The following is a 26,031-nucleotide window of genomic DNA, read 5'->3' as shown; positions in this document are numbered from 1 at the left end:
AAGCGGTGATTTGAATTATGCCGACACACTAATTATTTGTCAAAGAAAAACATGTTCATAATGCCTGAGAATATTTGGACAATGGTAGAAGAGAATGGGGAGGTAGCAAGTATGACATGATGCTAGGCAAAAATTAACATAAATAGTAATGCAGAAATTAGCTTTAAAAAAATTACAGTAATTTTTAAAAATCCAGCAGTGATGGAAACATACATAGTAAGCAGATTCTTTTGGAGTGGAGGTAAGACAAGCCTTGGTAGAGTTTGCATACCCGCTCAAGATGTATGTTGCCATGATAGAGGACAGGTGAGGAGAAGATGGAGAAAGTCTTTTGTGAGGAGAGAAAGTCAAGAAGCAGTTGATAGTAGGAAAGAGGAAGATAGTTAGAAATAGATTACGAAATGGGTGAGGAAATAGAGAAAATCATAGTATTTATCAAAAGGTTTGTTTTAAATATATAATTTATTTTTCTGTCACTGTTTGAATTAACAGGTGTTTGTTTTTGGGTTAGCCTCAGTAGCACCTGTTTGCTGACATGTAAATATCTGTTGAAATTGGGCACCTTTTTTCATCAGTAGCTGACCTGTCAAATTGTTTACGAGTATAAACTTATGTTTCACTTCTGCATGGAAACTTAGCTACATTATAAAACATCTCACTTGCCATAGTTTGTTTTCGAGTTGTAGATGTTGAAGTGAATGTCTTTCGGTTTTATGATATTAATTCCATTTGTTATTTACTTACTCTGATTGCGTATCTTTCAGTCACTGTTGCTTCTGTACTGATTTTCAACTTTATTTGATTGCAGGTTGATTCTTCCTCTAGTTACGCGGGAAGTTGTTAGTCTTTTACACCCTGGAAACAACGCCAATGAAACTGCAGATTATAGTAATTACGGCTTCTTGTACGGAACTTTCCCCACTGCGCCTGGAGTTTTCGTATTTGCTTCACAGTACAACCTCGCTATTGATCTGGTAAGTTTCTTATAAGTAGTCCATAGTCTTGTCTTGTTTTATCCAGAAGTACATTTCTTATGTCATCTCTAAAGAATACAGTACATTGATTTTTGTACAGTCAGTACCTTTTCTTGTGTATTAAATAACGGTGCTGTTTACCATTTGAATGAGCTCCTGGTGAAATAGTTTTTATTTGTATGTTTAATATAGTGTTCTGTCCTCTTCTGTTTTCCACAAATGGGAATTCTGTTCTGTGAAAGGCTGTTATGCAAGTTCATGGCCTTTGAGCAGTTCTCTGTTAGAGTGAATAAAGTGAGGAAAGGAAGGAATGTCTTACTCTAAGCTCATGCCCAACTTCTGTTTGGGGAGATTCAGGACTAATGTGTATTGTAATGCCTATATACAGATGCTTGCGCAAGATTTTTCTGCTCTGAAATTCAAGCGTAATGGTTCATGTTTTCAGGTTGCAAGCGCAATGGTAGCCTGCACATTCCTGTCAGCTCCTTTGATGTTTGTGTCGGCCAAAATGGTAACTCTAGTCAGAATCAATCCTCTGGACTATGTGAAAGAGTTGGAATCCATATTATTTAATGTCAGCATCATTGGACTCATATGTACTGTAAGTACTATGTTTATTTGTTGTGCCTTTTTTTTTTTTTTTATTCTGAGTACATATTTCATTAATAATTTGTATCTGCATTTTTTGTCTTTAAATGGCTACAGCAGATTGGTCAAAATATTTTTGTGTGAATATGTATAACTCCAAGAAGATATGTATTTGAGTCTCAAAAGTATATTGTATAAGTATTTTAGGTATGGTTATTTGTAGAAAGTAATAGTAGAATGGATTACTTCCAGCTGTGGGTCATCGCCGTCTTTATTTTAAGCCGCAAGTGGCGTAAAGTCCCACACTTTGTCACTCTGTGTTTGGCAGTATCACAGGTCATCGCCTGCCTAGGTAATGTTGAAATTATTGTGCTTACTTGAACTCACTTATAATCTTTGTCAATAATGTCAGCATATCCATGGTCTATATGATGAAAAAATGGACAAGGCCTCCATAAATTGCATCTAAAGAGAAATAGAGAATTAATGTTTCTGCTCACATTTTTACCTTCCATTTTGGGTTGGCATACATACAAATTTTTTTCATAGCTGATGATGTTGGCTTGATGTTTATTTGTTTTGATTGTGTATTCACTTTATGACCTACAATTTTCAGTGCAAACTGCATTTGTTCTCAATTTTAACTTTATATTTTTGTGATTTTCAGGGGCACTGATGTGGTCCGTCCAAGAATGCAACCACACGTGGAAGTTGTATTTACAATTCATACTTTTCTCGTGGGGCGTATTTTCATCTAGATTATGGACGGCTATTCTAGCCATCGTTCTGTTCCTCCTTCGCTGGCGTTCCCTTTGTTTCGTGTTGAGGCTCCGCCCATTTCTGGCACTTATAGGATGGGGGTAAGTACACACACACACACACGCGCGCATGCACGTTGAGGCGATTTCATTCGGGTACACTTTTTGTTGTCTTTTAGCATCTTGTAGAACTTTCACAGAATAGCAGCTATTTATTACAAAATTCAAATCATGCATTCTATAGTTTGTGTGACATCACTCCAAAACTAAAATATCACTTCAGTTTTGTATGAGAATAGAGAACAGTACTGGCTACTACTTGGCTTCGTTGGTAGGAGCAAGATGCTAAGTACAGTACTGTGGTACGTAGTACGTATTAAGTAAGTTTCCTAGACCACTAAGTTAAAATATTTAATGACGACAAATAGCTGTTAGACACCAAATGAGCAAGTTACTTGCCAGTCATCAAGGCTCAAGACATTTCTCTTGGTTCTGAAAGCTTTAAAGGATGAGATCTTGGTTCATACCGTAGCTTTTATACCCAGAGACACGTCAGCCTAAGAATTCTCAGCTTTGGTTTGATACTTAGAGCATTGATTGCAGTAAATACTTTTCTTCTTTTTACTTTTAAAGCTTGTAGTTAACAATCATTCATTTCCATACATGCAGGGACCTCCAATTATTCACAGATATATTCATTTGCTTGATGTATCAGGAAGGTAATTGTAGGATGATTTCTGCAATAAGACAAAAATATTTTCTTTATCGACTTTGTATTTCATTCGTGCAGATGGGTCTGTTGAGTAATGTATAACTTGCATCCTTGTTATTTACAGAGTCCCTGGAATTTTGGTTCTGGTACTAATCCTCATCGTCCAGCAAGAAACTGACGTTGCCAATAAGCACGACCCCAATTTCCAGTACGGCACAGCTCAAGCTATCGTCGCGTTACTCTTGTTGTGGTTTAGCCTCTTTAGTAAGTACACTTTAAGAGTTAGTTATAATATCATTTACATTCTCAAAGTAATGTGGTTTTATAGTATCCTCTCCTTACGCATTTCTTTCCATGGGCAGTTCTGGAACTTTCCCTTATTGCCCCATACCACTTAATATGACCTGAACATAAAGGATGACTTTGGGCATGATTACAGGTGATCTGGCACAGAATAAAATATAGGCCAGTTTGTGGCAACAAGGGTGCTTTCTTCATATGGAGAAAGTGAAAAATAGTGTGAGAGAACTTGAAGTTTTGCTTGTTTTAAGTAGTTTTTTCAGTAAACATGTCACTTTTTCATTGGAAAACAGCCATGTAGATGACTTGTACGATAGTTTTGTTGTGCAGTAGTGCAGTATCTAGCAAGACAGCCACAAATCTTTTTCATCAGAGAGAGAAAAAACCTAATACAGACACACCAGCTGAAAGTGAAAAATGGCAAGTCAAGAAGAATTTCATGGCTGCAAGATGAAATGCTTAAACACAATATAAAACATTCTAACCATACATACTTGAGTTGCTATTAAATATTTCAGAGAATTGAAAGATGACAATGTTATTGAAGCCAGAAGAATATAAAAAAGATTGGGAGAATGAAGTTCTCTGTTTTCAGACATTCTGGTTCATAATTGGTAGGGACTTTCAAATTCAGAGATGATAATCTTCAGAGGGCTGGACTAGTCTATCTTACCTTATTTGGTACATTTCAACACATGAATAAAAAGTGAATTTTGCTATAATCTCTGTTATTACTGCTTAAAATGTATAAAAATCAAATTGAAGAAGGGGAGGTTAAATTTGATTTTATCTTTCAGAGTACGAGAACAGGAATCTAAGTGATAATAATAATAAGGATTAGTTTTTCCAGACCTGAGTCTTATATAGACTCTTCTCAGGCTGGTTCTAAGTTAAGTTACTAAGGTTGGTTAGTATATTATACAAGAAGTTCATTTTAGATGTGTTTTTGAGCATGTTTTTCTGTTTCCAGCAACCATGGTGTGCTTGATATTACATCAGCGCCACGAGAAACGATATGCGCAGTACGAGTCGCTCTTGAACCTCGATGACTCCGAAGACCCAAGGTCTCGTACACCAAGAGGGTCGCCACGGTCGTCCACAACAGAAGCCCCAAGAATCAGTAAGTTTTCTTTTACGTTTGAAACTAGAGAATCTTTGAAAATTAGTTTGATTCACCCAAAAAAGGAATGTGCTCAATACTAGAGCTCTTGTTGTTAGGGCCCTTTCATCTACTCTGGCTTTGTGTCAGCTGATCCTTTCTATCATCCATAGAGCAGGCCCTAGGTGTGGTCATACTCCCTGCTTGTGTTTTTTCTTGCCTTAAAATTCTTGTAAACTTTTTTTTTTTCTCTAGTTTGCTTTCTTGTTATTTTATGATTAAATCTTCATCCATATACTTAGTATGCATGAATAGCGGTGATCATCTTTTCCTCTCCTTTTCACCTGAGCTTTTGGGGGTGACTTCTTCACATTCATGATGGCTAGGTTATTGGGATTAGTACCATGGTTGTCTTGATTTTCCTAATACCCCTTTGTCATACAGCTGGCACTGAGGGCAGTATTGCTCTGTGCCCCACGTTTTCTTTCTCTGCAGACCTGTTGCTTATAGAAGTGTCTAATGTCTTGTGATCCTTACATCACAAATCTTATGCACAAAAACACTAATTTTGGACCTGTCCTTGAAACTCCTCTTGCTTTTTTTCAAATGACTTGGAGGACTTAATAATAATATAAACATGGTACTGAACTTCTTCATAATCCATGATTCTAAAAGGGGATATCAGTGACTTCATAATATTATAGTAATAATAATAGCCAGTGAACTTAGTAAATTACATATTTACATACTGTATAGCACTTTTCTTGAAGATAAGGAACACAGTTGTATGGTATAACAGTATAAGCATTTCCTGAAAGCTGTCTGGTGCTAAACCGAGGCAAAACATAAGAAAAATTCTTCCTATTTATATTTTTGTGTACTGTTACTACTAGAAGCATTTATATAGTTAAATTATACCATATTTATAGCATCACTTCCTTCCAGATTCTAATGGTTTGCTGCATTCGCTGTCAACTCATTCCATCGTTGAGGAGTCGAGCACGGCTGAAAATCCCGACGGAAACGACGACTCGGTCTCCTCTGACAGTGACAGGTCAGTTCTTTTGTCTTTAAGACAGCATTAGTGTAAATTAGAAATATAGTAATAATCAGTATAACAGTAATACAGTATGTACCTAGTATACATAATGATAATTGATGTTACGTCATTTGTTTTGATTATTTTTTATATGTAAGTAATAATGATAGTACACTAATCTTGTAACATGATTTGGTGGTAATTTCATTTTAAAATTGCCATTACAACTTCCTCAAGTATTTTGGTTGTAAATATGTACAAGAGAATGACCTACTCAAGTCATAGATAAAGGATAGTGGACTGAATTTTTTACTAGATTTTTTATCCATTGAATTTTTCAGCTTGTTCAGTCCTCACGATGAATTAAGCATGGGGAGTCGCTATAGGTGTGAGGGTCGCCGTAAGGAGAACACCACAGAAATCATCCAGCGATATGCTTCCACGTCGCAGCTCACCGAACCTATGGAGACGTCTATTGTCCGGGATCGAGACGACGAATTCCAGATGATGAGACACATTGTGCTTCTGCTCTTCCTTTGTGGCTCAATGATTGTGGTTAGTTGAACTGCATTTGGTAAACTTGTTAGAAGAAGATTGGAAGTAGATGGGAGAAAGATAATGTGAATGGAGGTACGGGAAAAGGAATGAAAGGGGCTGTAGCTAGGGGCTGGGACGATGCTGCAAAGAACTTAAGTAATGCCTACAGTCCAATAGTAACACCTCAACTTACCAGACTTCTGTACTTATTAGATACCATAATACGATTTACTTTTCCCTTTGTTCCATTATATATTTGGCCCATTTTTAGATATATTTGTCGAGGTGCTACTACATAAATTGTTCGTGTGTACTGTTGTAGAAATGTGTTTGCATTTTATTTGTATGTAATATATATTCAAGTGTGTTACCAAAACAAGCAAGAAACCACAAATAAATCCAAAGACAACAAAAATCTATCGTCCAGTTTAATTCTCTCTTCAGGGCTTTGCTCTCTGCATGTGGACACTTGTAACAGAAGAGGTCAATGGCGTGTATGTGGAGTTGGTCTTTCTTGACATCGTCCTGAACTTTGGACAAGGATTCTTCACAGCAGCCATTTTTGGAATGGATACAAAGTTAATCGTTATGCCTCTCCTAAAGTTGTAAGTATTATTTGCTGTGGTAGTATTTTGCTAAGAAGAAAGTTATTAATGTTTTTAATGTAATACATTGTTATGTAATTTAATATATTTTTTATTTCTAATAACTGATCTAATTCCTGTACTACTTATAATTACCTGCTGTTACATTCATATAAACACCATACTCTATGGAAACTTAATTTCTAGTCAGTGACTTGCGCGAGCTTGGTCAGTATGGACAGGGTTCGTCTGAATAATACTTTTCATGCTGTGTGTTTTTTATCTTTTCCAAGACAATTTTCTCTACTGTACTGTTTTCCCATCATGTTATAAATGAAGTCTTTGTATCTTTACCAGGTGGCGTCGCATTAGTCACGGAGCCCCGACAGTAAAGGTTCCTTCATGGGAAGAACTGGATCCCTTGACTAAGCAGACGTGTGAGCAGTTTACAAGTTATCACATGGACAAGTGTATCAGGGATATAGTTCGAGATCGAAGGTCTGTACTGGTCACTTAAAGTACATTAAATATAAGTACTATAGTTTAATTGATTACACAGTATAACTGATTTTGTATTTTCTCAGAATTGCCCTATGATAGAGTGCTAATATATTTACTTTGTAGACTTCTCTTGGTAATGTTCACAAAATAGTGAAGGCCCTTACTAAAAATCCTGAACATTGATAATGTGCTCATGCACACCACCAACTACTTCACACCAAGACTCCTCTGGTGTGTGAAGATTTTGGCTTTTAGGTAGCCTTTAAATTAAACTTAGCTGTACTGTATAGCTATTAGTCTGTGAAGGAAAGCAGCAGCATTCTGTCCTTTATTGAACTCGACCTAAAGTTATACCTTGTGAAATTACATTTGGTTTCTTTTAGAGAAAAATTATACGCATATACTACTGTACTTTCAATCTTCTGTTCAGTCAAGCTTTCTTATTTATGATGTTTATGCTGTTATAAGCTATTGTTTGTTTGTTTTGGGTCCCGTTGCTGAATAACCACTGGTTCCATGCAATGTAAAAACACCACAAACAAACAAACTTATAAGGTAGCCAAGGGACTTGTAATATGGTTATATGAACAGTATTTCTGTGGATTGCATTGAAGGTTGATAACATTTCTAAGAAGTGCTGTATTGTAATGCAAAATGACTAAGACTATATTTATTTATATTTCAGGTGGAGGTTGAAAAATCTTCCTGCCGTATTTGCTGGAAAGGAACTTGTTGATTGGTTGTTGATGGTAGGCCTTGCAAGAGATCGAACGGATGCCGTTAAGTACGGTCGACAGTTGCTACAAGGCTGCATCATTCGTCACATAGATAATTTGCACCACTTCCACGACCAGCCTCTCTTTTACACATTCAAGACGACTGAAAGTCGTGCAGAGTGATCGTCGTACTTTAAGTGTCATCCCAGTGCCGTTTCGAATTGCTAAATAGAACCGAGGTTGTGAGTTATAGCACAGTTTTATGTATTTAAAATGGGATATATTTTTGTATGTTTGTGTTCTGTAGATTGTTAAAAGTAGTCTAGGTCTGTCATTTACAGTCCTATTAGTTTTCCTTACATGGATTTAGATATAAACGATGTGTCAAAACAATTCTTCCCGTCAAAGAGGCTAAAAGTGATGAAAATCAACATTTCCTAGTACGTATGTAACAATGCAAACACTGCTACTGTACAGTAATAGTAATGGAACCTTTAGCTTGTTTTACTGAAAAGGCCAGACCCTTTGAAGTTAATTCTTCGGTTAGCAGTTCCAATACTGTCTCATATTTGCCTTATGGTATGTCAGTAGGGTTCTTGCATTCTTAAGGAATTTCATATTTCTTGTCTAATGCTAATGTGTAAAATCCTACACATATAAACCTTACTAATTTCTTAACTTGTTGAATCTGGCTCTCATTTGAAATTGTCTTGGATTCCATAAGGCAAGGTCTACTATGGAGGACCATTCCAGGTTACGAAGTTTGTCTTCTCTTTAGAGAATTTTTTTAAAATTATGGCAGTCTGTAATATCTCTTGATAAACGAGAAACATGTCTGTCATGTTAGTCAGTGCCCTGTCTGTTTTACTTCAAACTTGTGGCACAGTACAGACCACAAAGTTCAGATGAAGTAATTTTTGTTGTGGAGGGGTATTTCCTGCACTATCAGGAGAGTTCAAGTACTTCCTCTCTGTTTAAGGCCCCATTACTTTCCGGTGAGGTGTAGGTTGCCTTACGTAATGGTCTTTGCACCAGAAGAAATGAATTCATCAGATTTCTTTAAAACGTGACTTCCTGATCTTTGAGATCCAGTGAGACAGTTCTACAGTTGGCCAAATCATCCCATTAAATTTGGAAATGCTTCTCTAGCAACTTTGTTCAAGTCTGCTTATTTTAGCCATGAGAACCCAGTTCCTGTTGTTCTTTTCCAGTACAGTACTGTATATTTTATATTTATTATTGTACTCTTATATTTAAGGGAATTTTATTTTCTCTGAGATATCTGTAATGAGTTTACAGGAATGAAAAAAATAATGCAGCGTTGTATTCGGCCAGGGAAGGTCTAACTGTATGTTAGTCACCATGTTTGTCATTATTTCGTATTTTGCCAGTGCGGATATTTTTCCCCTCGTACATTAACGATCACATGTATGGCTTTGTAGACATTTCGGCAGAATTTTTGTAGCAATTGTATTTTTGTAAGTTTTACAAAGAATTAGCAAGTGGATTTATACACACACAAAATTTCCGGCCAGAGGATCTCATTTGCACTGCAATGCAATTCCCCTCCCACTTGACGTAAAACACAAGTGCAACCAGTGCTGACACATATGTATATATGAGTCAAGTTGTGCAAGAATGAAGATTGTGATATTTATTTTTCTGTAGATGTAGGTTAATGAGTGTAAGTTAGGTATCAGCACAAACTGGAAACAACAGTAATGTTTATTTAAGGAAACAGTTGTAAAAGTGATGAATGTAGATAAGTTACATTTCTTTAACATTTTAGATTAGATACAAGGCCACTTCATATGGCTGTACCTATCTGATGAGAGGTTGGGTAGGAACCAAATGTGCTATTATGGTATGTTCTGCAAAATGTGATGCCTGTTAGCAATCCTTGCTATAATTCACAGCACATACAGTATAGTATGTCTGCTAAGTGTCCACTTTATCAATTCGTATACTATATAATATATATATGCATAGTGTTTGTAGTAATCTTGTAATTGAGTTGAGATGTCACCATTTGAAAAAGGCCATGGAAGGCAATGGTTCATATGAAACCAAGTTTTTGTGTTTTTTCAATAACAGAGTATGCCTACATTTGCTCTCTATAACATACAGTGCAAAATGGGTTGTTCCATTACTCAGTAATGAAGGTTATTCTTATTATTGAAGGTTGTTAAAAGTTACCTCGTAGCACAAAGAAAAAAAAACTGAATTGCTTTAAGGTGGAAATTATGCCCAAAATATTTTATATTTGTATGGCATTGAATTTAATATGGAATTTAGGCCAAAGGCCCAACACTGGGACCTATGTATATTTGTTTGGAGAATAGTTTCAAGTAACTTATTTCCAAACCAAATGCTTTAAAATTTTTACAATCATGTATGTGCAATATGTACACACGTTTACAAATTACTCTCAATAAATTAATAACATTGATACGATCAAAGCAATACTAAATAAGCATAGCAAATTATGTTCCTTCCATTTGGATTTGGAAGTAAAGTTCCAAGGTAAAAGTGTCTGAAACTTTTAAATTATTTCAAAATTATGAAATGTATTTTATATGATGAATTTACTTCTTTCTGTAGGATGTTTATTTTATGAATCTATAAAAGGTAATAAATATATCTTAAAAATAATTGAAAATATAGGTACCTATAAGTTAATCAAGAGCTTCTAGTGTCATGCTCTTGGTAGTGCCAAAATTCATGTGGCATACCACATAATGATTATGAACATATCAATGTTTTTTGTTGAGTGCTATATGCAATTTTGTTTTTTATGGTATAAAGCTGGGTATGGTGTCCTTAAGATGGTAAATACCTGTATTTGTTTGTACATAGAAATGTGAAAGTCATGAGAGTTTGCCAAAAATTTGGAGGATATCATCATGGAACCAGAAGGGTTGGGACTAAAGCCCCATCCACATGGTTGAGCTTTGTTCGATGTGATGTCAGGACGGGAAAAGTCAGAACCTTCTTTGCCGTTTCTCCGCTTCTGCCGTTACACCGAACAGAGTTTGTCAAGCATAGTTCGACCGTGTGGAGGGGCCTTAAGTTGACAGTTTGATGTCTTTAGAATCTCAAGTAGTTACGTATAGAAATTGGTAAACATTGTCATTTCATTACCTACAATTTTTGCTGCATTTGTAAAAATTATGATCTGTAATTCTTTAGTATAACTACATTTGCTAGTTCTTGTGATTTTTGACTAATACTGGTCTACATTTTAACAAAATAGAAAGTGCCGTTTTTTTTGAGATTCTGACCCAATGATGATCTCTCCTACTTTGGACTGTAATTTGTCTTTTTATGTTGTTTCAAAGGATAAAGTTCTGTAAATAAATTGAAGGGGGTATAATTGCTATGCAGGTGATGATAATTATTTATACATGATCTGATTATGTGAACTTGTTTTTATTTGAAGGTAATTAGTTTCTATAAATTCATGCGAAACCTTTCCAAGGTAGTTTTTAAGGTCTTGTGGTTGTTTATTTATTGCCATGTAAATGCAAACTTAATCTCATTACAGTGCCCATACTGTACCATTACAGTCTTACATGTTGTACTCTTGGCATACCCTGCAGTTATGTACTGATGAGTTGTAACTGTGATCTAATGGGCATAAAAGATGTACTAGTCAATTAAATGCGTTATGTATGAAAGTGTATTTAACTTAAATCCTTTCCTTAGTTGCTGTGTGGTACAATTAGCATTCTGTCAAGATGGCATGAAATTCTTACAAACAACAGCGGTCACTATCCCACTGCAAACTTCTAGCTGGTCCCAAATTATAAACAAATTGTAAACAATGGATTGAACATTGTGACGAGAGAGCAGGTTTTCAAAAGAAAAAAAAAAAACAGTAGTAGTAAAATAAGTAACAAAAGCATCAGTTACTGGATATAACAATGAACAGCATACAAAACAGAAACCGTGTTGGTTCAACTACATTATTTACAATAACAATGGTTTTACCCATAAGCCATTTCAATGGTCAGAAAACAAAAATTTTCAATGAAAACAATTACTTAGCAATCAAAATGACAACCTTAGTTTGCAAGGTAATAGTGCTTCTGCCTGATATATATTGCACAACTATTTTATTATTTTGTGTATACCACATCACACATCCAAACCATATCTCAACCAGGAACTTAAAAAAAATTCTCACTGTATATATGGTTTGTTTCATATATTTTCAAAATACAATTCAAATATAAAAAAAGTTTATAAAATCCATAACATAACACTGCACTAAATGAACAAGTACAGTTCCCTGACGTATGACAGGGAAGAGAATTTATGCTGTAATAAAATTTACTCAGAACTGGTGAGCATACGACTGTGTGCTGTACATAAAGAAAGGTACAGAACTCATTATGATCAACAAATACAGAGCCATGCGCAGTATTTCAGTACGTACATGATGTATGCGTATTTATACGTATTAAAAGTAGTTAAATTATACATGAACACACAAATGCAATCATGAAATATCCGAGCTCGAAAAAACAGGAGCAAAATGCGTAAACTAGTAAACATACAGCAAAATGCCACAGAAAAGAACATAAGCTGAAAAAGGGTAGAAGACATAAGGGGAAAAATCTAATTAAATATGTGTACCTTGTTTCCTAAAAGTCATTAGGGAATGTTGTTTAATTGCTCGTGCTCATTTTTAAAAAGCTTAAAACTGTTATGATCAGGGAATTGCATAAATATGGACCCTTGCCTTCAAAACCCTTAGCTGGTTGTAAATTGAGTGTCACTGTTTTCAATTAACAGTTTACCTTCATGAAATCTGACTCGTGAAGCTGTGAGGCTTTTCATTTGTAAGTGCTCTTTTTATCATATTGCAAAAAACCATCAGCGTATTCTTACCAACTTCAATCACAAACCATGATACCTCAAAAGGAGAGAGAGAGAGAGTTGCGCAGTATGTATTATGTTGACCGTTCATGACACAAAGAAACATTACAACATATTTCAAAAAGAAGAGTCCTATCAAAGCTATGAATCATAATCATGTTTCTTTCAACATGTAAACAATCTGAAAATTACATACTCTAAAAGACACACTGTTCTCGTGAAAAAACTTAAATATGAAATATATATAAATGTCACTACAAAATATTCCATTGGTTTATTACATGTACACAAGGGCAGAAAACTTACCTTGTCATCATAACACCAATATCTAGATGCAACACACAATACAGCATGAATATTTTCATGTTCAGTGTATATTCAAAGTATATAAGTAATTAAAAAGTGTATTTGCCATTATTCCAACTATGACAAGATTTTGACATCGATAAAAAGAAAAATATATAATCCCCGGGTGGGTCAGTCACTCAAAATACGACTGATAATAAAAGTATAATTTCATAAAGATACAACAATTCAATTATTCTACCCCGTAAATTACAATCTTTTTCTCTTGTTCTGAAAACCACCTCTGCCACCACCTCCCATCTTCCGTTTTCTGTTGCCAAATGCTCGGTTTTTGCAGTTTCTCTGCGCTTCCTTCATCTTCTTCAACTGCTCCTCTTCCTCCTCTCCCTCTACTTTCCGTAAGGTTATGTCCATCTCTTTCACCTGAGGAAAACGATTACTTAATGTTGAGCAAAGTTAATGAAGAGTTTGCAGCTTACAACAATAAGCCAAGTGTAAACTGGCATTAAATGTGATATTAGTTCTCGCCCCTCTCTTCCGTCTTGTGCCTGAATTCCCATCTGGTTTAGGTCTTCCATCTACGTGCCTATTCCCATTTAGTTGAACGATCCTACTAGTCTTTGTCGTGCTACTTCCACATCTACTGTCTCTGACTGACTTCTCCATTCCCTGTGAAAACTGTGGATGTCTCAAGTAATATACAATCCTCACGACGCATCATCTCCATTTGCAATCGGATCTTCTTCATGGGCTTTAACCATGATTTTTAGCCTTTTGTAACCCAACTAGCCGGTCTGCTGGTATAGTGATTAGTGTTGCAGCATACCAATTGGATGTTGCAGGTTTGCGGTTCCCCCAAGGAAATGAAAAATCGCTGGCTCTGTATCATGATCAAGTTCCTCGTTGGATGAGTCGGTTGCGTACTTGCCTATCAATAAGTTTGCTCCCCGTCCCACCAATGTAGAACCAGAGGAATTTATTTCTGGTATTAGAAATTCATTTCTCGATATAATGTGGTTCAGATCCCACAATAAACTGTTGGTCCCATTGCTAAGTAACCAATTGGTTCCCAGCAGCATGAATAAAAATCTAATCCTTTGGGCCAGCCCTAGGAGTGCTGTTAATCAGCTCATTGGTCTGGTTAACCTAAGATGAACTTTTCCCATATCATGATCAACTACTGCTGCAGTGTGGAGTCTGCGGTGGGAGGTTGAAACCAACGTTCTTTGGAAGATTGAATTTAAAGTCAATGGCCCTTTTGGTGTGCTTGTTCCACGTAAAAAGGTTTCATATACTGAAATAATAATACCACTGCTAATTCTCAACACATTTACTGCATACAGTACAGGCCACAGGTCTCCTATTTTGCATTCCTTTGTAGCTTCCTCCATTACTAGTAACATCCCTCTAATTAACTATACAGCATTAATTATTTATCAAAAGGCTTCCTTGCTAAGATTTGTAATTTCCAAACATCATCTGGTTTTGACTTCAACCTAAGAAGTGATCATAAGTAAACATCCCAAATCTTGGAGTCCTTTTATTAATCCTGAGCTGTGTTGTCCCATATCAAAGTTTTAAATGTCAATAATCCTAAGCCACATCCTAGACCTCCGGTTCACTTTTTATTATTTATGAGCCATTTCTCTGATCTTAGGTTTATCTCCCATTACTCAAGAGCTACGACCCAGATCAAACTTTTATTACTCCACAGATTGTGACAAGTAATAAGCAGCAGTAGTATTTCTATGACCTGAAACTGATTCTAACTATAAAAATAAGCATTTCAACTGCAGTTCGTAAAATACATCCTGTAATTCAAAAAGCAACTTGAGATGACTCACCTAACTTGTTTATTCTCATTTGCAAAAGACATCAAAGACGTACCTTTAGTTTTCCTTCTGTTTTCTCCATGACTGTAGTATTGTACTCTTCTTCTTTGAATCTGAAGTAACCCTCTGTCAATCCCCTGCTGTAATCAACAAAAGCACACTGTTCACCACATTCTCCCAGAGCTTCCTTCAGATCCTCCCTGCTTACTTCAGAATCTGCTGTTATTCCTTTAAAATGAATGAATGTCCCCTTGGGAAGTTCAACATCCTCCTCTGCTTCATCCTGAAATAGGGAAAATACAATGAATAATACGCTTGTGAAGTGTTGTACTTAGGTACAGAAAATTTGTTAAATAAATGCTATAACATAATACGCCAAATTTTTATTCAATTTGCACTTTTCACAGCTTACAAACCTTTGGTCTTAACAATAGGATTATCTTCTAGTGCCACCTGGGAACCAGTTAAAAACAATCAGAGATTCTAAAGCAAGGAATCTTTGGCATCCAACAACTCATACGTATACGAGGGAGAAGCTGGTGACCGACCAAGCTTGGGACCTTGTGACGCATCAGTCTTTCTTCGAATGCCTTGGAGAGAAGTCACGTTGCGCTCTCCTTCCCAAGCCAGCTGCTTCGTTTTCCCGTTATTTCTTTAGTTTTTAGAGCTTGTGCCTTTGTGTGTGTGTCCTTTTATCATGGATTCACACCAGACTATTTATAATAAAAAAAAAAAGTTTTTTTATAATACATATACTTACCAAACAATTACAAAGCTGTAAGCTTTCCTACCTGGCAGTCAAAAATCAAATTATTTGGCTGCCCTACCAATGATCTATACTCAGTTAACTCCTTTTGTTCTAGCACTCTATTACCCGTATATCTTCTAGCCACTGGTTCTCTTATAGAATTTATAAACTGCCACTGATTAAGGGAAACTCTATTCTCCTTCTGCTCTATTACTACTCCTATATATTTGAACCTTCTACTCTCTTGTTCTCCTACTTGTAATTTCCCAATCGTTTCTTTTAAGAATCCTTCAGTTCCTCCGTAGTAAAACTCACCTACGTGTACACAAAATGCCATTCAATTTATTGTCCTTTTTCCAAAAGAATACATTAGGTTCTAGTCTACTTCTCTCACCTTGAAGCTCCTTCATTACTTACACCACTTTACAATACCATGCTTTTGCTGCGTCCTTGAGCCCATAGTCGGTTTTCTTCAACTTCCATAATCCCCTCCAACCATCTTCCCTACGTGGCTTTAAATACACTTCTCTTTGTATCTCGTCACCTTGTAAATATGCAGTTTTGACATCCAATGTATAACAATTCCAATTTTTCACCTTTATTATGGTTAGACAGAATTTTAAAATTAAAGCATTGCATGTGGGAGCATCCTTTTCCCACTCTGCCAAATCTTCTTCAAACCCTCTAGCTACCAATCTTGCTTTACATATCCTTTCCCCCCTTTTATCTTTTCAGTTACTATCCATCTTGTAGATATAGCTTTTTGTCCAACATCATTTACCTCCTCATATACCTGGTTATCTCTCCAACTTTGAAGTTCTTTTTCTTTAGCTTCCATTATGCTTCTATTTTCAAATCCAAGCAACACCTCTTCATCTTCAATTTTTTCTACTTGACTATAATCTCTCAAGTTAACCAACCCTGTCACCTGACCGTGAGTCTTGTACATTGTATGAATCAGCCCATGCTTGGCTTGATCTTTTTCCTGCAAGACCTAATATAGTCCATTCTTCTACTTGTCCTGTATCGTTGTTTATGGCTCTAACTCTATTTCCCTTTTTGAATTTTGGTATCTTCCATTAACTCGCCTTCTATTGACCCACTTTCCCCGATATCCTCCACTGTTTCCTCTACCACCTCTCTTTCTGTAGTCTCTTCTGCCTGCATTCCTTCTCCCAGCTACTATTATCTCCTCTCCTTCTTGCCAATCTGCATTCCCTTCATTTGGGTCATCTGATCTACCTTTCACACCATGGAATTTATCTATTCTAGCAGATATCTCTTCTGTATCTGGTGATCGTCGTTGAATCCTAGTCACATGTATCCTACCTACTTCTCTTAAAGAATCCCCATGTTTGACTATTATTGTTTTCCCCGATACTCCCACTACCTGAGCAGGTCCTCTCCATTCATTTTCATTTTCCCTCTTATAGAATACCTCATCTCCTTCCTACCACTGATTCTTCAAATTTATGTTCTCTGATGTTTTTGTTTAACACTATTCTCATTTTATTACAAGACTCATTTTTTATAAACGCTTCTCTGGCCTTGTGCATTGCATTCAGTGCGTCCCTTACCATACCCTCTTTCATCCCTTTTTCTCTGCTTGCAGGACTTGAACTTTCTTCTCCCATTAGGTTAGGCAGTGAAGGGTTTTTTCCAAATACTAATTGGTTGGGAGAGAAACCTCTATTATTCAAAAAGCAATTCATAGCACTCACTACCCATTTCAATGCTATGGACCAATCTACTTCCTCCTCCTCCATCATCTTTCTTACACTTCCCTTGATCATGCCTACGGTATTTTCACATAATCCGTTGCTCCACGGAGATTCTGATGCTGTGGCTAATACTTTAATATTCCATCTTTCTGCCATCCTCCTTACTTTTTCATTCTGAAATTCTCCCCCATTGTCTGACAATATTTTGGAGGGTGCTCCAAATATAGCAAACTTTATTATAGTTTCTGGGTTTCTTATCTTTTATCCAAACAGGCCTGACAATACCTCATTGCCATATCCACTATTACCAAGAACTTTCTCTCTTCTATCTCTCCCACATCCATTGCTACAACTTCATTAAACGTTTTACTCGAAGAAAAGCCTGCTACTGGTTTGGCGGGGTTTCTCCTGTATCTTTTACAAACCTCACAATTTTCAATCAGTTCCGTTAGTAACTTTCTTATTTCCTCTTGCTTTTTCGATCAACCCTTTACTCCCTTGTGCTTTCTTTTTTGTTAACTTCCATATTTTATCTCCACTTCGTGACCAAACTGTAAATGTAATTTCTTCATTGTGTTCTTAATTTCCCTGATTCTTTCCCTTCCAACCCTCCAGTAATAATTCTTCTCCAGTAATAATTCTTCTGCCTTCCTCCTCCTTATGGGTACTCTTAAATTACCCTGTTCATCTTCTCTTAACTCTACTTTCATTCCCCCTAATACTTTTATTATGACACAATTTTCTTTCAAATTTAGGGTCATACCCATTCTACTCATAGTTTGCTTACCTATCAGCCAGGGTATATCACCCTGCAGAATCTGTCTTCAAATAAAATTTGCTGTTTTATAGTATCACAGGTATTTCTATTATTCCTTTGGACTTACAAGATGTCTCACCAAAATTAAGCACTTTATTAGACTGCCCTAGTGTCCCTCATTCTCCTCAACGCTTCCCGACTCAAATCCATGATAATACGTGCTAGTCACAATTCCCCGCAAACTGTTGATTTACACCGTGTCCAAAATTGCATCAACCACCTCCCACAACTCTTCCACTATTTTATTAACTTCTCCTACATAAAACCTCTTCTTCTTCTGTCCCAGTTTCTGTTTTTAACTTATTTTCTTCTAGTCTTGTTTCAGATTTTTTCCTATTATGAAAATTCTGAGGACAATCCCTAGCCCAATGCCATTCTGAGCTGCATATTGCACATACTGTTACCTTCCCTTCTTTGTTTATAGGATTTCTTCCACTCCCCCCCACCCCCCTCGGTTCCATCTTCCCCGATATCTCTGGTTTTCCCTCCCTCTCCCAGAAATGGCATTGCTTTCTGACGACCCCAAACCATTCCTGTTCCTCTTTAGTCCCTAACCCCTCAAAGAGTCTCTTCATTGTTTGCGACACTGTTTCGTACTCTAACTTTTCTTGCCCACAAGCCGATAATACCATTTGTTTTTTATTTTCCATGAGGTTTGCTTGCTCTATTACATGATAACCCTTAACTTCCCCTTCAAGGGTGCCTTTCCCCATTGCTCTTTCACACTCAAATGCTGCCTTCTCTTATCTAATTAAATAGTCCGCCATCTTTTCACAAGATTCTCTTCTTATTAGAATGTATCTTTTTATTCTGCCATAATTCTCCATTACCGAGTCTTTTAGATAGGCTTTATCTAGTTTCTCTAGGATTATCTTTGGACCTTCTGTACCCATAAGTTTAACTCTATCTAATCCTTCCACTAGTTCTCGGGCTTTCCCTTTTAAGCTCATTCTCATTTCTATCGCCGGGTATTTTGTATCTTCTCCATACAACAATAGCCAATCTTTGACTTGACCTTTCCATCCTTTGTACTCTTCTTGTATCCCGCTGAACCTCAGACATTCCCTTCTCCATCTAGTCTCCCTTTGTTCACTGTCGGATCCAGGCACCTTTGATCAACCACGCTACCAGTTTGAATTTTTGCCTAGCCTAACCCCTTTTTTCTACACAAATGAATAATCTTCCCACCTGTATGCGTTCCCCAACTCCAGTATACTCCAGAAGTCACCTTAGATCCACAGCACAACAAGACTTACGACCCAAAAACTCCTACCAGACAGAGAGCTCTCCCCTACCAACCAAACACCACAAGCACGTGCCTCCAACTGCCCCGTGTTATTGTTTACATCCCACCGACGCCGCCGCCATCTTGTCTATGATGTCAAAACACAACTCGAATACATCAACAGACACCTTCTAGAATCAACCATATGCTATCCATATATAGGACACCCACCATATTTCAACAATGCATAAAATATCAATAACAATTATACAATATATAATCAACACTTTCCCAAATGTCCTCCATATTCTGGCTTTTTCCCCCCCCACATCTGCTGCATACAGTATTCCAAGCCTTTTTAACCATTGTAAGTCTTTGCTCTCTCCACTAAAGGAGCATTTTTACTTATCAGTAGTAGTCTGTATCTCTCTAATACTGTACAATTTATAATCTCAAACTCTTCAATAAACAAAGACCATATAGTTCTACTTTAATGTTGTGATCCACATCCCTGAAATAATAAGGTAATGAAGTTCATGTAAGGATCACTTACATCAATTCCAGAACTTTTAACCAAACGCATGAGATCCTCATTACACTGAAGTTAAGCACTACTATCCCCAGAACACTAACCTCGTTATTTTGATCCTGGGCCTTGTTTTTACGCGCCTCTTTCCTGGCTCGCCGTTCTTCAATTTCTTTCTTCTTTTCCTCCAAGTACTCAGACTGCCACTTGCGGATCAAGAGGGTGTCCTTGAATCTGACCTCATCCTTTTCTCGGAACTCTTTTGCCTTCTCTTGCGTTGGGAATACGACGTACACGGATCCCTTGAAGCCTTGCTTTTGGGAGTCTTTGTCGTGGAAGTATCTCATCTGCAAGAAATTTTTAGCTATTCAGTCAGTTGTCTAAAACTAAGCTCATATGAAAGTGATTTACAATATACAAAGCTAGACTGAAATTTCCTGATACATATCAAAGTCTGTTAAGTTACAAGACCCTCTGTTAAACCTTGTGCTTGAATATTTCCTAGATATCTTATAACTTACACTAATTACACATAGTTCCGAACCTGTACTTTACAATTAACACTCAAGAGATATATATCTAAATAAGTGTCTCTCACCTAAACTGATAGCACCCCCCAAAAAAATCATAATAATGTAGCTGGTATATACAAATGTCTGCTAAGCTGAGGTTATATACAAATGTCTGCTAAGCTGAGGTTATTATATTTATATTTTGCGATCAAGAGCAGCTCCATCTACTACTGACACTATTTACAAGAGATGACGTTTCCTTAAAAATAAGAAACATTTTGGATGCAAATAACAAAATTTTGCTCTACTTGTTTTTATTCTTCTATCTGATGTACATGAGAAAACGTTACTTGATCTTTGGCTGGTTCAATATAGGGCGCTGTGATCCCAAACTCTTTTCTCCCACCAACCTAATAAATGTAACTTTGAGATCAGTGTTCTGATAAATTATTTCCACCAAACATCTAAACCTTAAAGATAATGCCATTATTTTTCAAAATGAGATTGGTAACATTAAGTGTAAAGAAAACAGTGATTCAGTAATACAAAAACAGGCAAACCTACCATAACAGTGTCATATGGGCCGTACTGCTTGAAATATTCTAACAGGTCATCCAGTGTTACTGAGCCGTCCTTGGGGAATCCTTTGCAATAGACTGTCTTTTTGACAGTCTCTTCCTTGACTTCATCATTGAAAAGAGGCAGAGGGCGAGTTGGGATTCTACGAATCTTCTCGTTGCTTTCGTGAACCTAACGAAATGATAAATGTTAATTATTAGTCACATCAGAGCAATTTCGACATTATACAAAAGGTTCACTCCAAAACTAGAGCAAGAAGGGTACCCCTTCATGCCATCTCAGCCCACAATTAATATGCCCTTCTTTCCCACCACTTCCTCCAAGAATTAATCCTATACAATCCCCAGACATCTAACTGTTGGAATCCTTGTTGCATGTGGTGCAATGGGGCTCAAAGTATTCAAAATTATTGCAAACTCACAAAATTTTATTTCCTTTGAAAGGCAAAGAATAACTTTTCAAAAGCATCTTCTTATAAAATAAATGTATCGTAAAACAACACAGCAGTAAACATAAATTAACATAACAACTGCACGATATTAGCTAACTCTACGGGGTTAATGAACGTGAGTGTCACAATGAAGGTGAAAAGAACACTTTATAAAAGTACTTTACTTACCTCTAATATATTATTCTTTGACTTCTTCAGGGCTCCTGAGATGACAGCAGAATCTGTTGAAAGTGCTGCAAGGCGCTTGAATTTGGTCAAGGTTTCTAGAGCAATCCACCCATCATCTTTCTTAATCTGTAGGAAATCAAATGAAAAGATGCTAAACACATCCTCTTACAAGACAATTTGTAAGCTCAATAAATTATGACTGCAACTGTACCAACTTCCATTCCAGGAGTGAGGGCTATTACTTCCTTATAATTTACATGCATTTCCACTGTGCTACCCTAGCTATCTTCCCTATTTCTTTTACCCTTTCTTCATCCACACATTGAATTAAATAATATGTACTGTAACTGAAGAAAGTCACTAATGAAGACTGGACAAGTCTGAGAGATTACTTTACATAAGGAATGCAGGAAGAAATTGTGATTTATACAGTATCTAAAAACTGGGTGAAATGTTTGGCAAAGAACAGGTCAAATGGAAGCAAAGCATGTTCGGGTCAAAACACACATTCATTCAATAAAAAAGCTACTCATTGCTGCAATGGAAAACTGAGAAAAAATCATGCGTGAATAGCTGACATGGGACCATTCTAAACACATTTTACAAGTGAGAACATCAAGGGAAAAGTAATTAGAAAAAAATTAAAGAATATCAAGGGAAAAGTAATTAGAAAAAATTAAAGAATATCAAGGGAAAAGTAATTAGAAAAAATTAAGAAATGACATAAAAGTTGGGATGCCAAACCATCCACAAACGTTTGAGAGAATTGGGTATGAACAAGAGCCAAGCCATATACCTATAGGAAACCTAAGGATGTGAGAATCATACAGAAACTACAAGCAGATGATGATAATGGAAGTCTACAAACTAGACTGCAATGGTTTGAGCATGGGGCACTTTTCACACACACTCTAAACCACAGTTTCCTTAAGGCTAAGATTTCTAGTAGGCTTCCAATTTGCCCCTACAATGTTAACAAGCTCATATCATAATGCATTTTGGCTTGAAGTAAGAGGTGGGACAGTTTGCACAATCATTTATACATGACCACTTAGGTACCATTATTACTACAACAACTGCAACCACACTTCTAAAAGTACCTCTGTACCTCTAATAAAAACAATATCTGAAATTTTTTTTCACTTCATTAATTCAAACCAACCTGCTAAATCAGATGATGCAATTCTGTTTTCCTTCACAAAGGCTTTCACCTTTCCACCTAGAATTCTGTTATACGACAAGATTACAATCCAAATCTTACCTCTTCCTGCAAAAACTTGTCCCTGGGCAAATTGTAATCGCCAAAATAATATTCAACCTGACGAATAATTTTCTCATCTACATCCTGCGACTGGTTTGCGGCAGCAGTCTGGCCATTGGCAGTAACTTCTCCTTCAGTCATTGTGGTAAAATATCTGGGGGGGAAAGTCACAACAGTTCATTAATATCCTGACTAAAAACTAATATAATGTTGGCAATAAAAACTATTTTAAGACTAAACAGTACAAAGATCTGCTTTTCCCCAAAGGTACTAGTCATGCTTACTTTCTTGGTATAATGATTCTTTATTTCTTCATTTTACCAACTCAAAAATCTTTTGTTGGGCATGAGAAACAATACTTTTTACTGCAAGACCCATTCTCAATACTGGAGCATTTGCTTGTATTTTGGTCTCCATAATTTTGTTTGTTTGTTTGTATGGTGTCTGTATGTTGCATGGAACCAGTGGTTGTTCAGCAACAGGACCAACGGCTTTACGTGACTTCCTAAACATGTCGAAAGTACACTTCTATCACCAGAAATACACATCTCTCACACATCAATGGAATGCTTAAGAATCGAACTAGCGGCCAGCGGGTTCCACGCCAACACCATACCAATCAAGCCACTGAGGCACTAGGTCTCCATAATACTGTATACTTAACATAAACCATACTAAAACCTAACGCAATTTACAGTTACCTGGAGAATTACTAGCAAACGTTACCCACATAAGACACTTTCTAGGTTCTTTTTCGTTTAAACAGTCATGCAAGTATGAATCCCAATCAGAATGGTTTTGTTCCAAGCATTGTTAAAGAGGGTGACTGTCTTTGAACTGGTTCTTTCAAGCTTCACCAGCTAAATGTGGCTTTGGAATTCAGGCACTGCTTCAGAAAACAAGGTTCAGTTTTGTCTTTGAGTCAGTGTGCGCGAACCAGTTATATCCTACAATTACTGTATGGGGGACATTAGTGGGATAACAGGTTAACTTTAGGGTGGGGGGGATATACAAACAGGAAAATATAATTACCCATTACTTCAGCAAGATCTAAATCTGATTCCAGTATGGTTTATTGAAAGCTTCTGAAACCCCAAACACATCCTAGATTAGGTTAGGTGTTGTTAGATTAGGCTGCACCCATATGAACTGTAATTTACAGGTCCCAGGGCCAGGGTTAGGTAAGGACGAAGCACCCTAAGTTAGATTAGGCTACAGACATCTTTGTATTTCCTTTTTTCAGAGTAAAATCAGTCACATCAGATATTACCTTCCTAGATTCAAACCTTTGCCAATAAGCCAACTTTGTAAGGTTGCAAGAAAACAATATTACAGACAGTCTTCACCAATAAACAAGTAAAAAGTGTGACAAAGTTTCTTTGCCACAAACAGGTTTTCTGTACAGCGTAAATAATGCTGTATGAAGATCTCACAAAACTTTCAGCTACAGTCTGGTGGTGGCATGTGTTATTGACACCTATATCTGTGACAGATGCACGATCATGGATAAGCAACTTAGCAATTTGCAGCTCTGTAGCCCTAGTGGTTTTTAAGATCTGAGGGCAGACGGACAAGATGAAAATCCTTCTCGACACTTTTCTTTTACAGAAACCAAAATGCTGAAATATACAAGCAACAAAAATATGACCAGTGGAAAAAATATACAGTTCATGACTGCAAGTAGAAACTTATTATCATAAGACAGGCCTCCTAATAAACTACACTTAAAATGAAGGTCTATTTAATCCAAAGGTAGTCATATGTTGACTAGGGAGACGGGGTCGTCGTTAGTCATTTTGCCTCCCAGCAAAACCTTCCACAGAATCAAATTTATTCTGGCTATGGAACCAACAGCCAGTTTCCGACTTTCCAAAGCTTTTTATTCAACATTTTGGGAAGTGTTCTTGTCATTGCGCTGACAGTTTTTATGTGCATGCACGCATACTTTGTTGGATCCAATAACTGAGAAAAAGATGAACCAGATTACGACTTATATGACAACAATACCTGCCACCCACCCCCCTCCATAGCTAATACGGCAAAATTGCAACCAATAAAAACCCCCATTACATTAGATAACACACAAGTTCTCACGAAAACACTGTTGGATAGATAGTTTTGGAGTCAGAAACCGGCTGTCAATTCTATAGCCATGCTGTAAAATTTGTGCTCTAAACCAGCCAATCCTGGTATCTAGTCTAGGCCAGTCCACGTGCTTGATGTTTCAGCGGGTAATTCTAGGCAATAACTCTGCATGGAATGCAAGGAACGTTCTGGCGAATAAGACAGCCACTAGGGAGTGGGGCGTCAAATGTATTTTACCATGTTTAGTGCTAGGCCCTGGGGTTTATGATCAACCCCCAAAAATAACAGCAAATTCTTAATAAGCAACCCAAATACTATATGAAACTATAAATTCCAAAGAAATACGGGTAGTTTACAGTTTAGTTGGCCAGGCTGCGCAACACCTTTTGCCCGGCCCATAATCCCTCCGCCAAGGTAAGTAGTCCCTTCGACCTGGAAGACCTACCAGACCAGTGAGGCACGACCATTCAAAACCGTAAACATGGTGTCACCGTCTACTCCTCATTCCATCGCATGTTGCTTTTGCAGCTGCTAACCCGGTTACGTTTTCGAACTTGATCAAGTTCTGTGATGATATTGACGTGTTACGTTCGTTCCTTTTAAAAAGTGGCTTTTTAGGCGATTTAGTGGTCAATATGAACATTGCAGAGGGAACAATGAGCCTTGTGAAAGAAGAAGACAGTTTTGTGCCCTAAGTCAGGTTAGTGTGGTTCGTTTGGTTATGTCACAACCTTTGTTACCATACAGGGGGGTAAAGCCCCAGGCCAGGTCAGGGCACGCGCCTTAAGTCAGGTTAGGTTAGTTCGTTTAGTTAGGTCACAATCACTGTTACTATACGGGGGGGTCAAGGGGGGCGAAGCCCACAAGCCAGGTTAGGGCATGCACCCTAAGTCAGGTTAGGTCACAATCATTGTTACTATACTTTGGCCCCCAGCCAGCTTAGGTTGGTTCGTTTGGTTTAGGCTTTTCTATAATCTATTACTGCAAGTTTTAACAAATCGCGCGCCATCTTGTTTGTATTCGTCCACCAATTATCTAGCAGATGATACTCTTGGCCAACTAAACTGTAGGCGCTCCGGGGGGGGGACAAGGATCAAGTCCGAGAATGGCG

At 37.1% G+C, this 26,031-nt stretch overlaps 2 protein-coding genes across 7 annotated transcripts in view; one reads left to right on the top strand and one right to left on the bottom strand.

Annotated features, from left to right (window-relative positions):
* The window catches only part of LOC135199352 (lysosomal cholesterol signaling protein-like), a 60,719-nt gene extending 49,234 nt beyond the window's left edge, over positions 1-11,485 (top strand). For all 5 annotated transcript variants that reach the window (XM_064227310.1, XM_064227311.1, XM_064227312.1 and 2 more), the window contains 11 exons: positions 809-974; positions 1,420-1,575; positions 1,815-1,914; positions 2,230-2,422; positions 3,157-3,296; positions 4,303-4,452; positions 5,377-5,485; positions 5,812-6,025; positions 6,452-6,612; positions 6,949-7,089; positions 7,778-11,485. In XM_064227310.1, the coding sequence (XP_064083380.1) occupies positions 809-974; positions 1,420-1,575; positions 1,815-1,914; positions 2,230-2,422; positions 3,157-3,296; positions 4,303-4,452; positions 5,377-5,485; positions 5,812-6,025; positions 6,452-6,612; positions 6,949-7,089; positions 7,778-7,991 (1,744 nt within the window). In that variant the 3' untranslated portion in view covers positions 7,992-11,485. The remainder of the gene's footprint in view (positions 1-808; positions 975-1,419; positions 1,576-1,814; positions 1,915-2,229; positions 2,423-3,156; positions 3,297-4,302; positions 4,453-5,376; positions 5,486-5,811; positions 6,026-6,451; positions 6,613-6,948; positions 7,090-7,777) is intronic.
* Positions 11,486-12,000: 515 nt separating this feature from the next.
* Positions 12,001-26,031, bottom strand: part of LOC135199353 (la protein homolog) — a 16,049-nt gene continuing 2,018 nt past the window's right edge. For both annotated transcript variants that reach the window (XM_064227317.1, XM_064227318.1), the window contains 6 exons: positions 22,836-22,989; positions 21,575-21,700; positions 20,941-21,126; positions 19,972-20,211; positions 14,883-15,110; positions 12,001-13,418 (listed from right to left, as the gene is read on the bottom strand). In XM_064227317.1, coding sequence (XP_064083387.1) covers positions 13,245-13,418; positions 14,883-15,110; positions 19,972-20,211; positions 20,941-21,126; positions 21,575-21,700; positions 22,836-22,976 — 1,095 coding nt within the window. In that variant the 5' untranslated portion in view covers positions 22,977-22,989 and the 3' untranslated portion in view covers positions 12,001-13,244. The remainder of the gene's footprint in view (positions 13,419-14,882; positions 15,111-19,971; positions 20,212-20,940; positions 21,127-21,574; positions 21,701-22,835; positions 22,990-26,031) is intronic.

Source organism: Macrobrachium nipponense, chromosome 25, assembly GCF_015104395.2.
Source record: "Macrobrachium nipponense isolate FS-2020 chromosome 25, ASM1510439v2, whole genome shotgun sequence".
NCBI classification, from domain to species: Eukaryota; Metazoa; Arthropoda; class Malacostraca; order Decapoda; family Palaemonidae; genus Macrobrachium; species Macrobrachium nipponense.
Note: the sequence above shows the minus strand (reverse complement) of the source record. Positions and strands in the feature narration are given on the sequence as shown.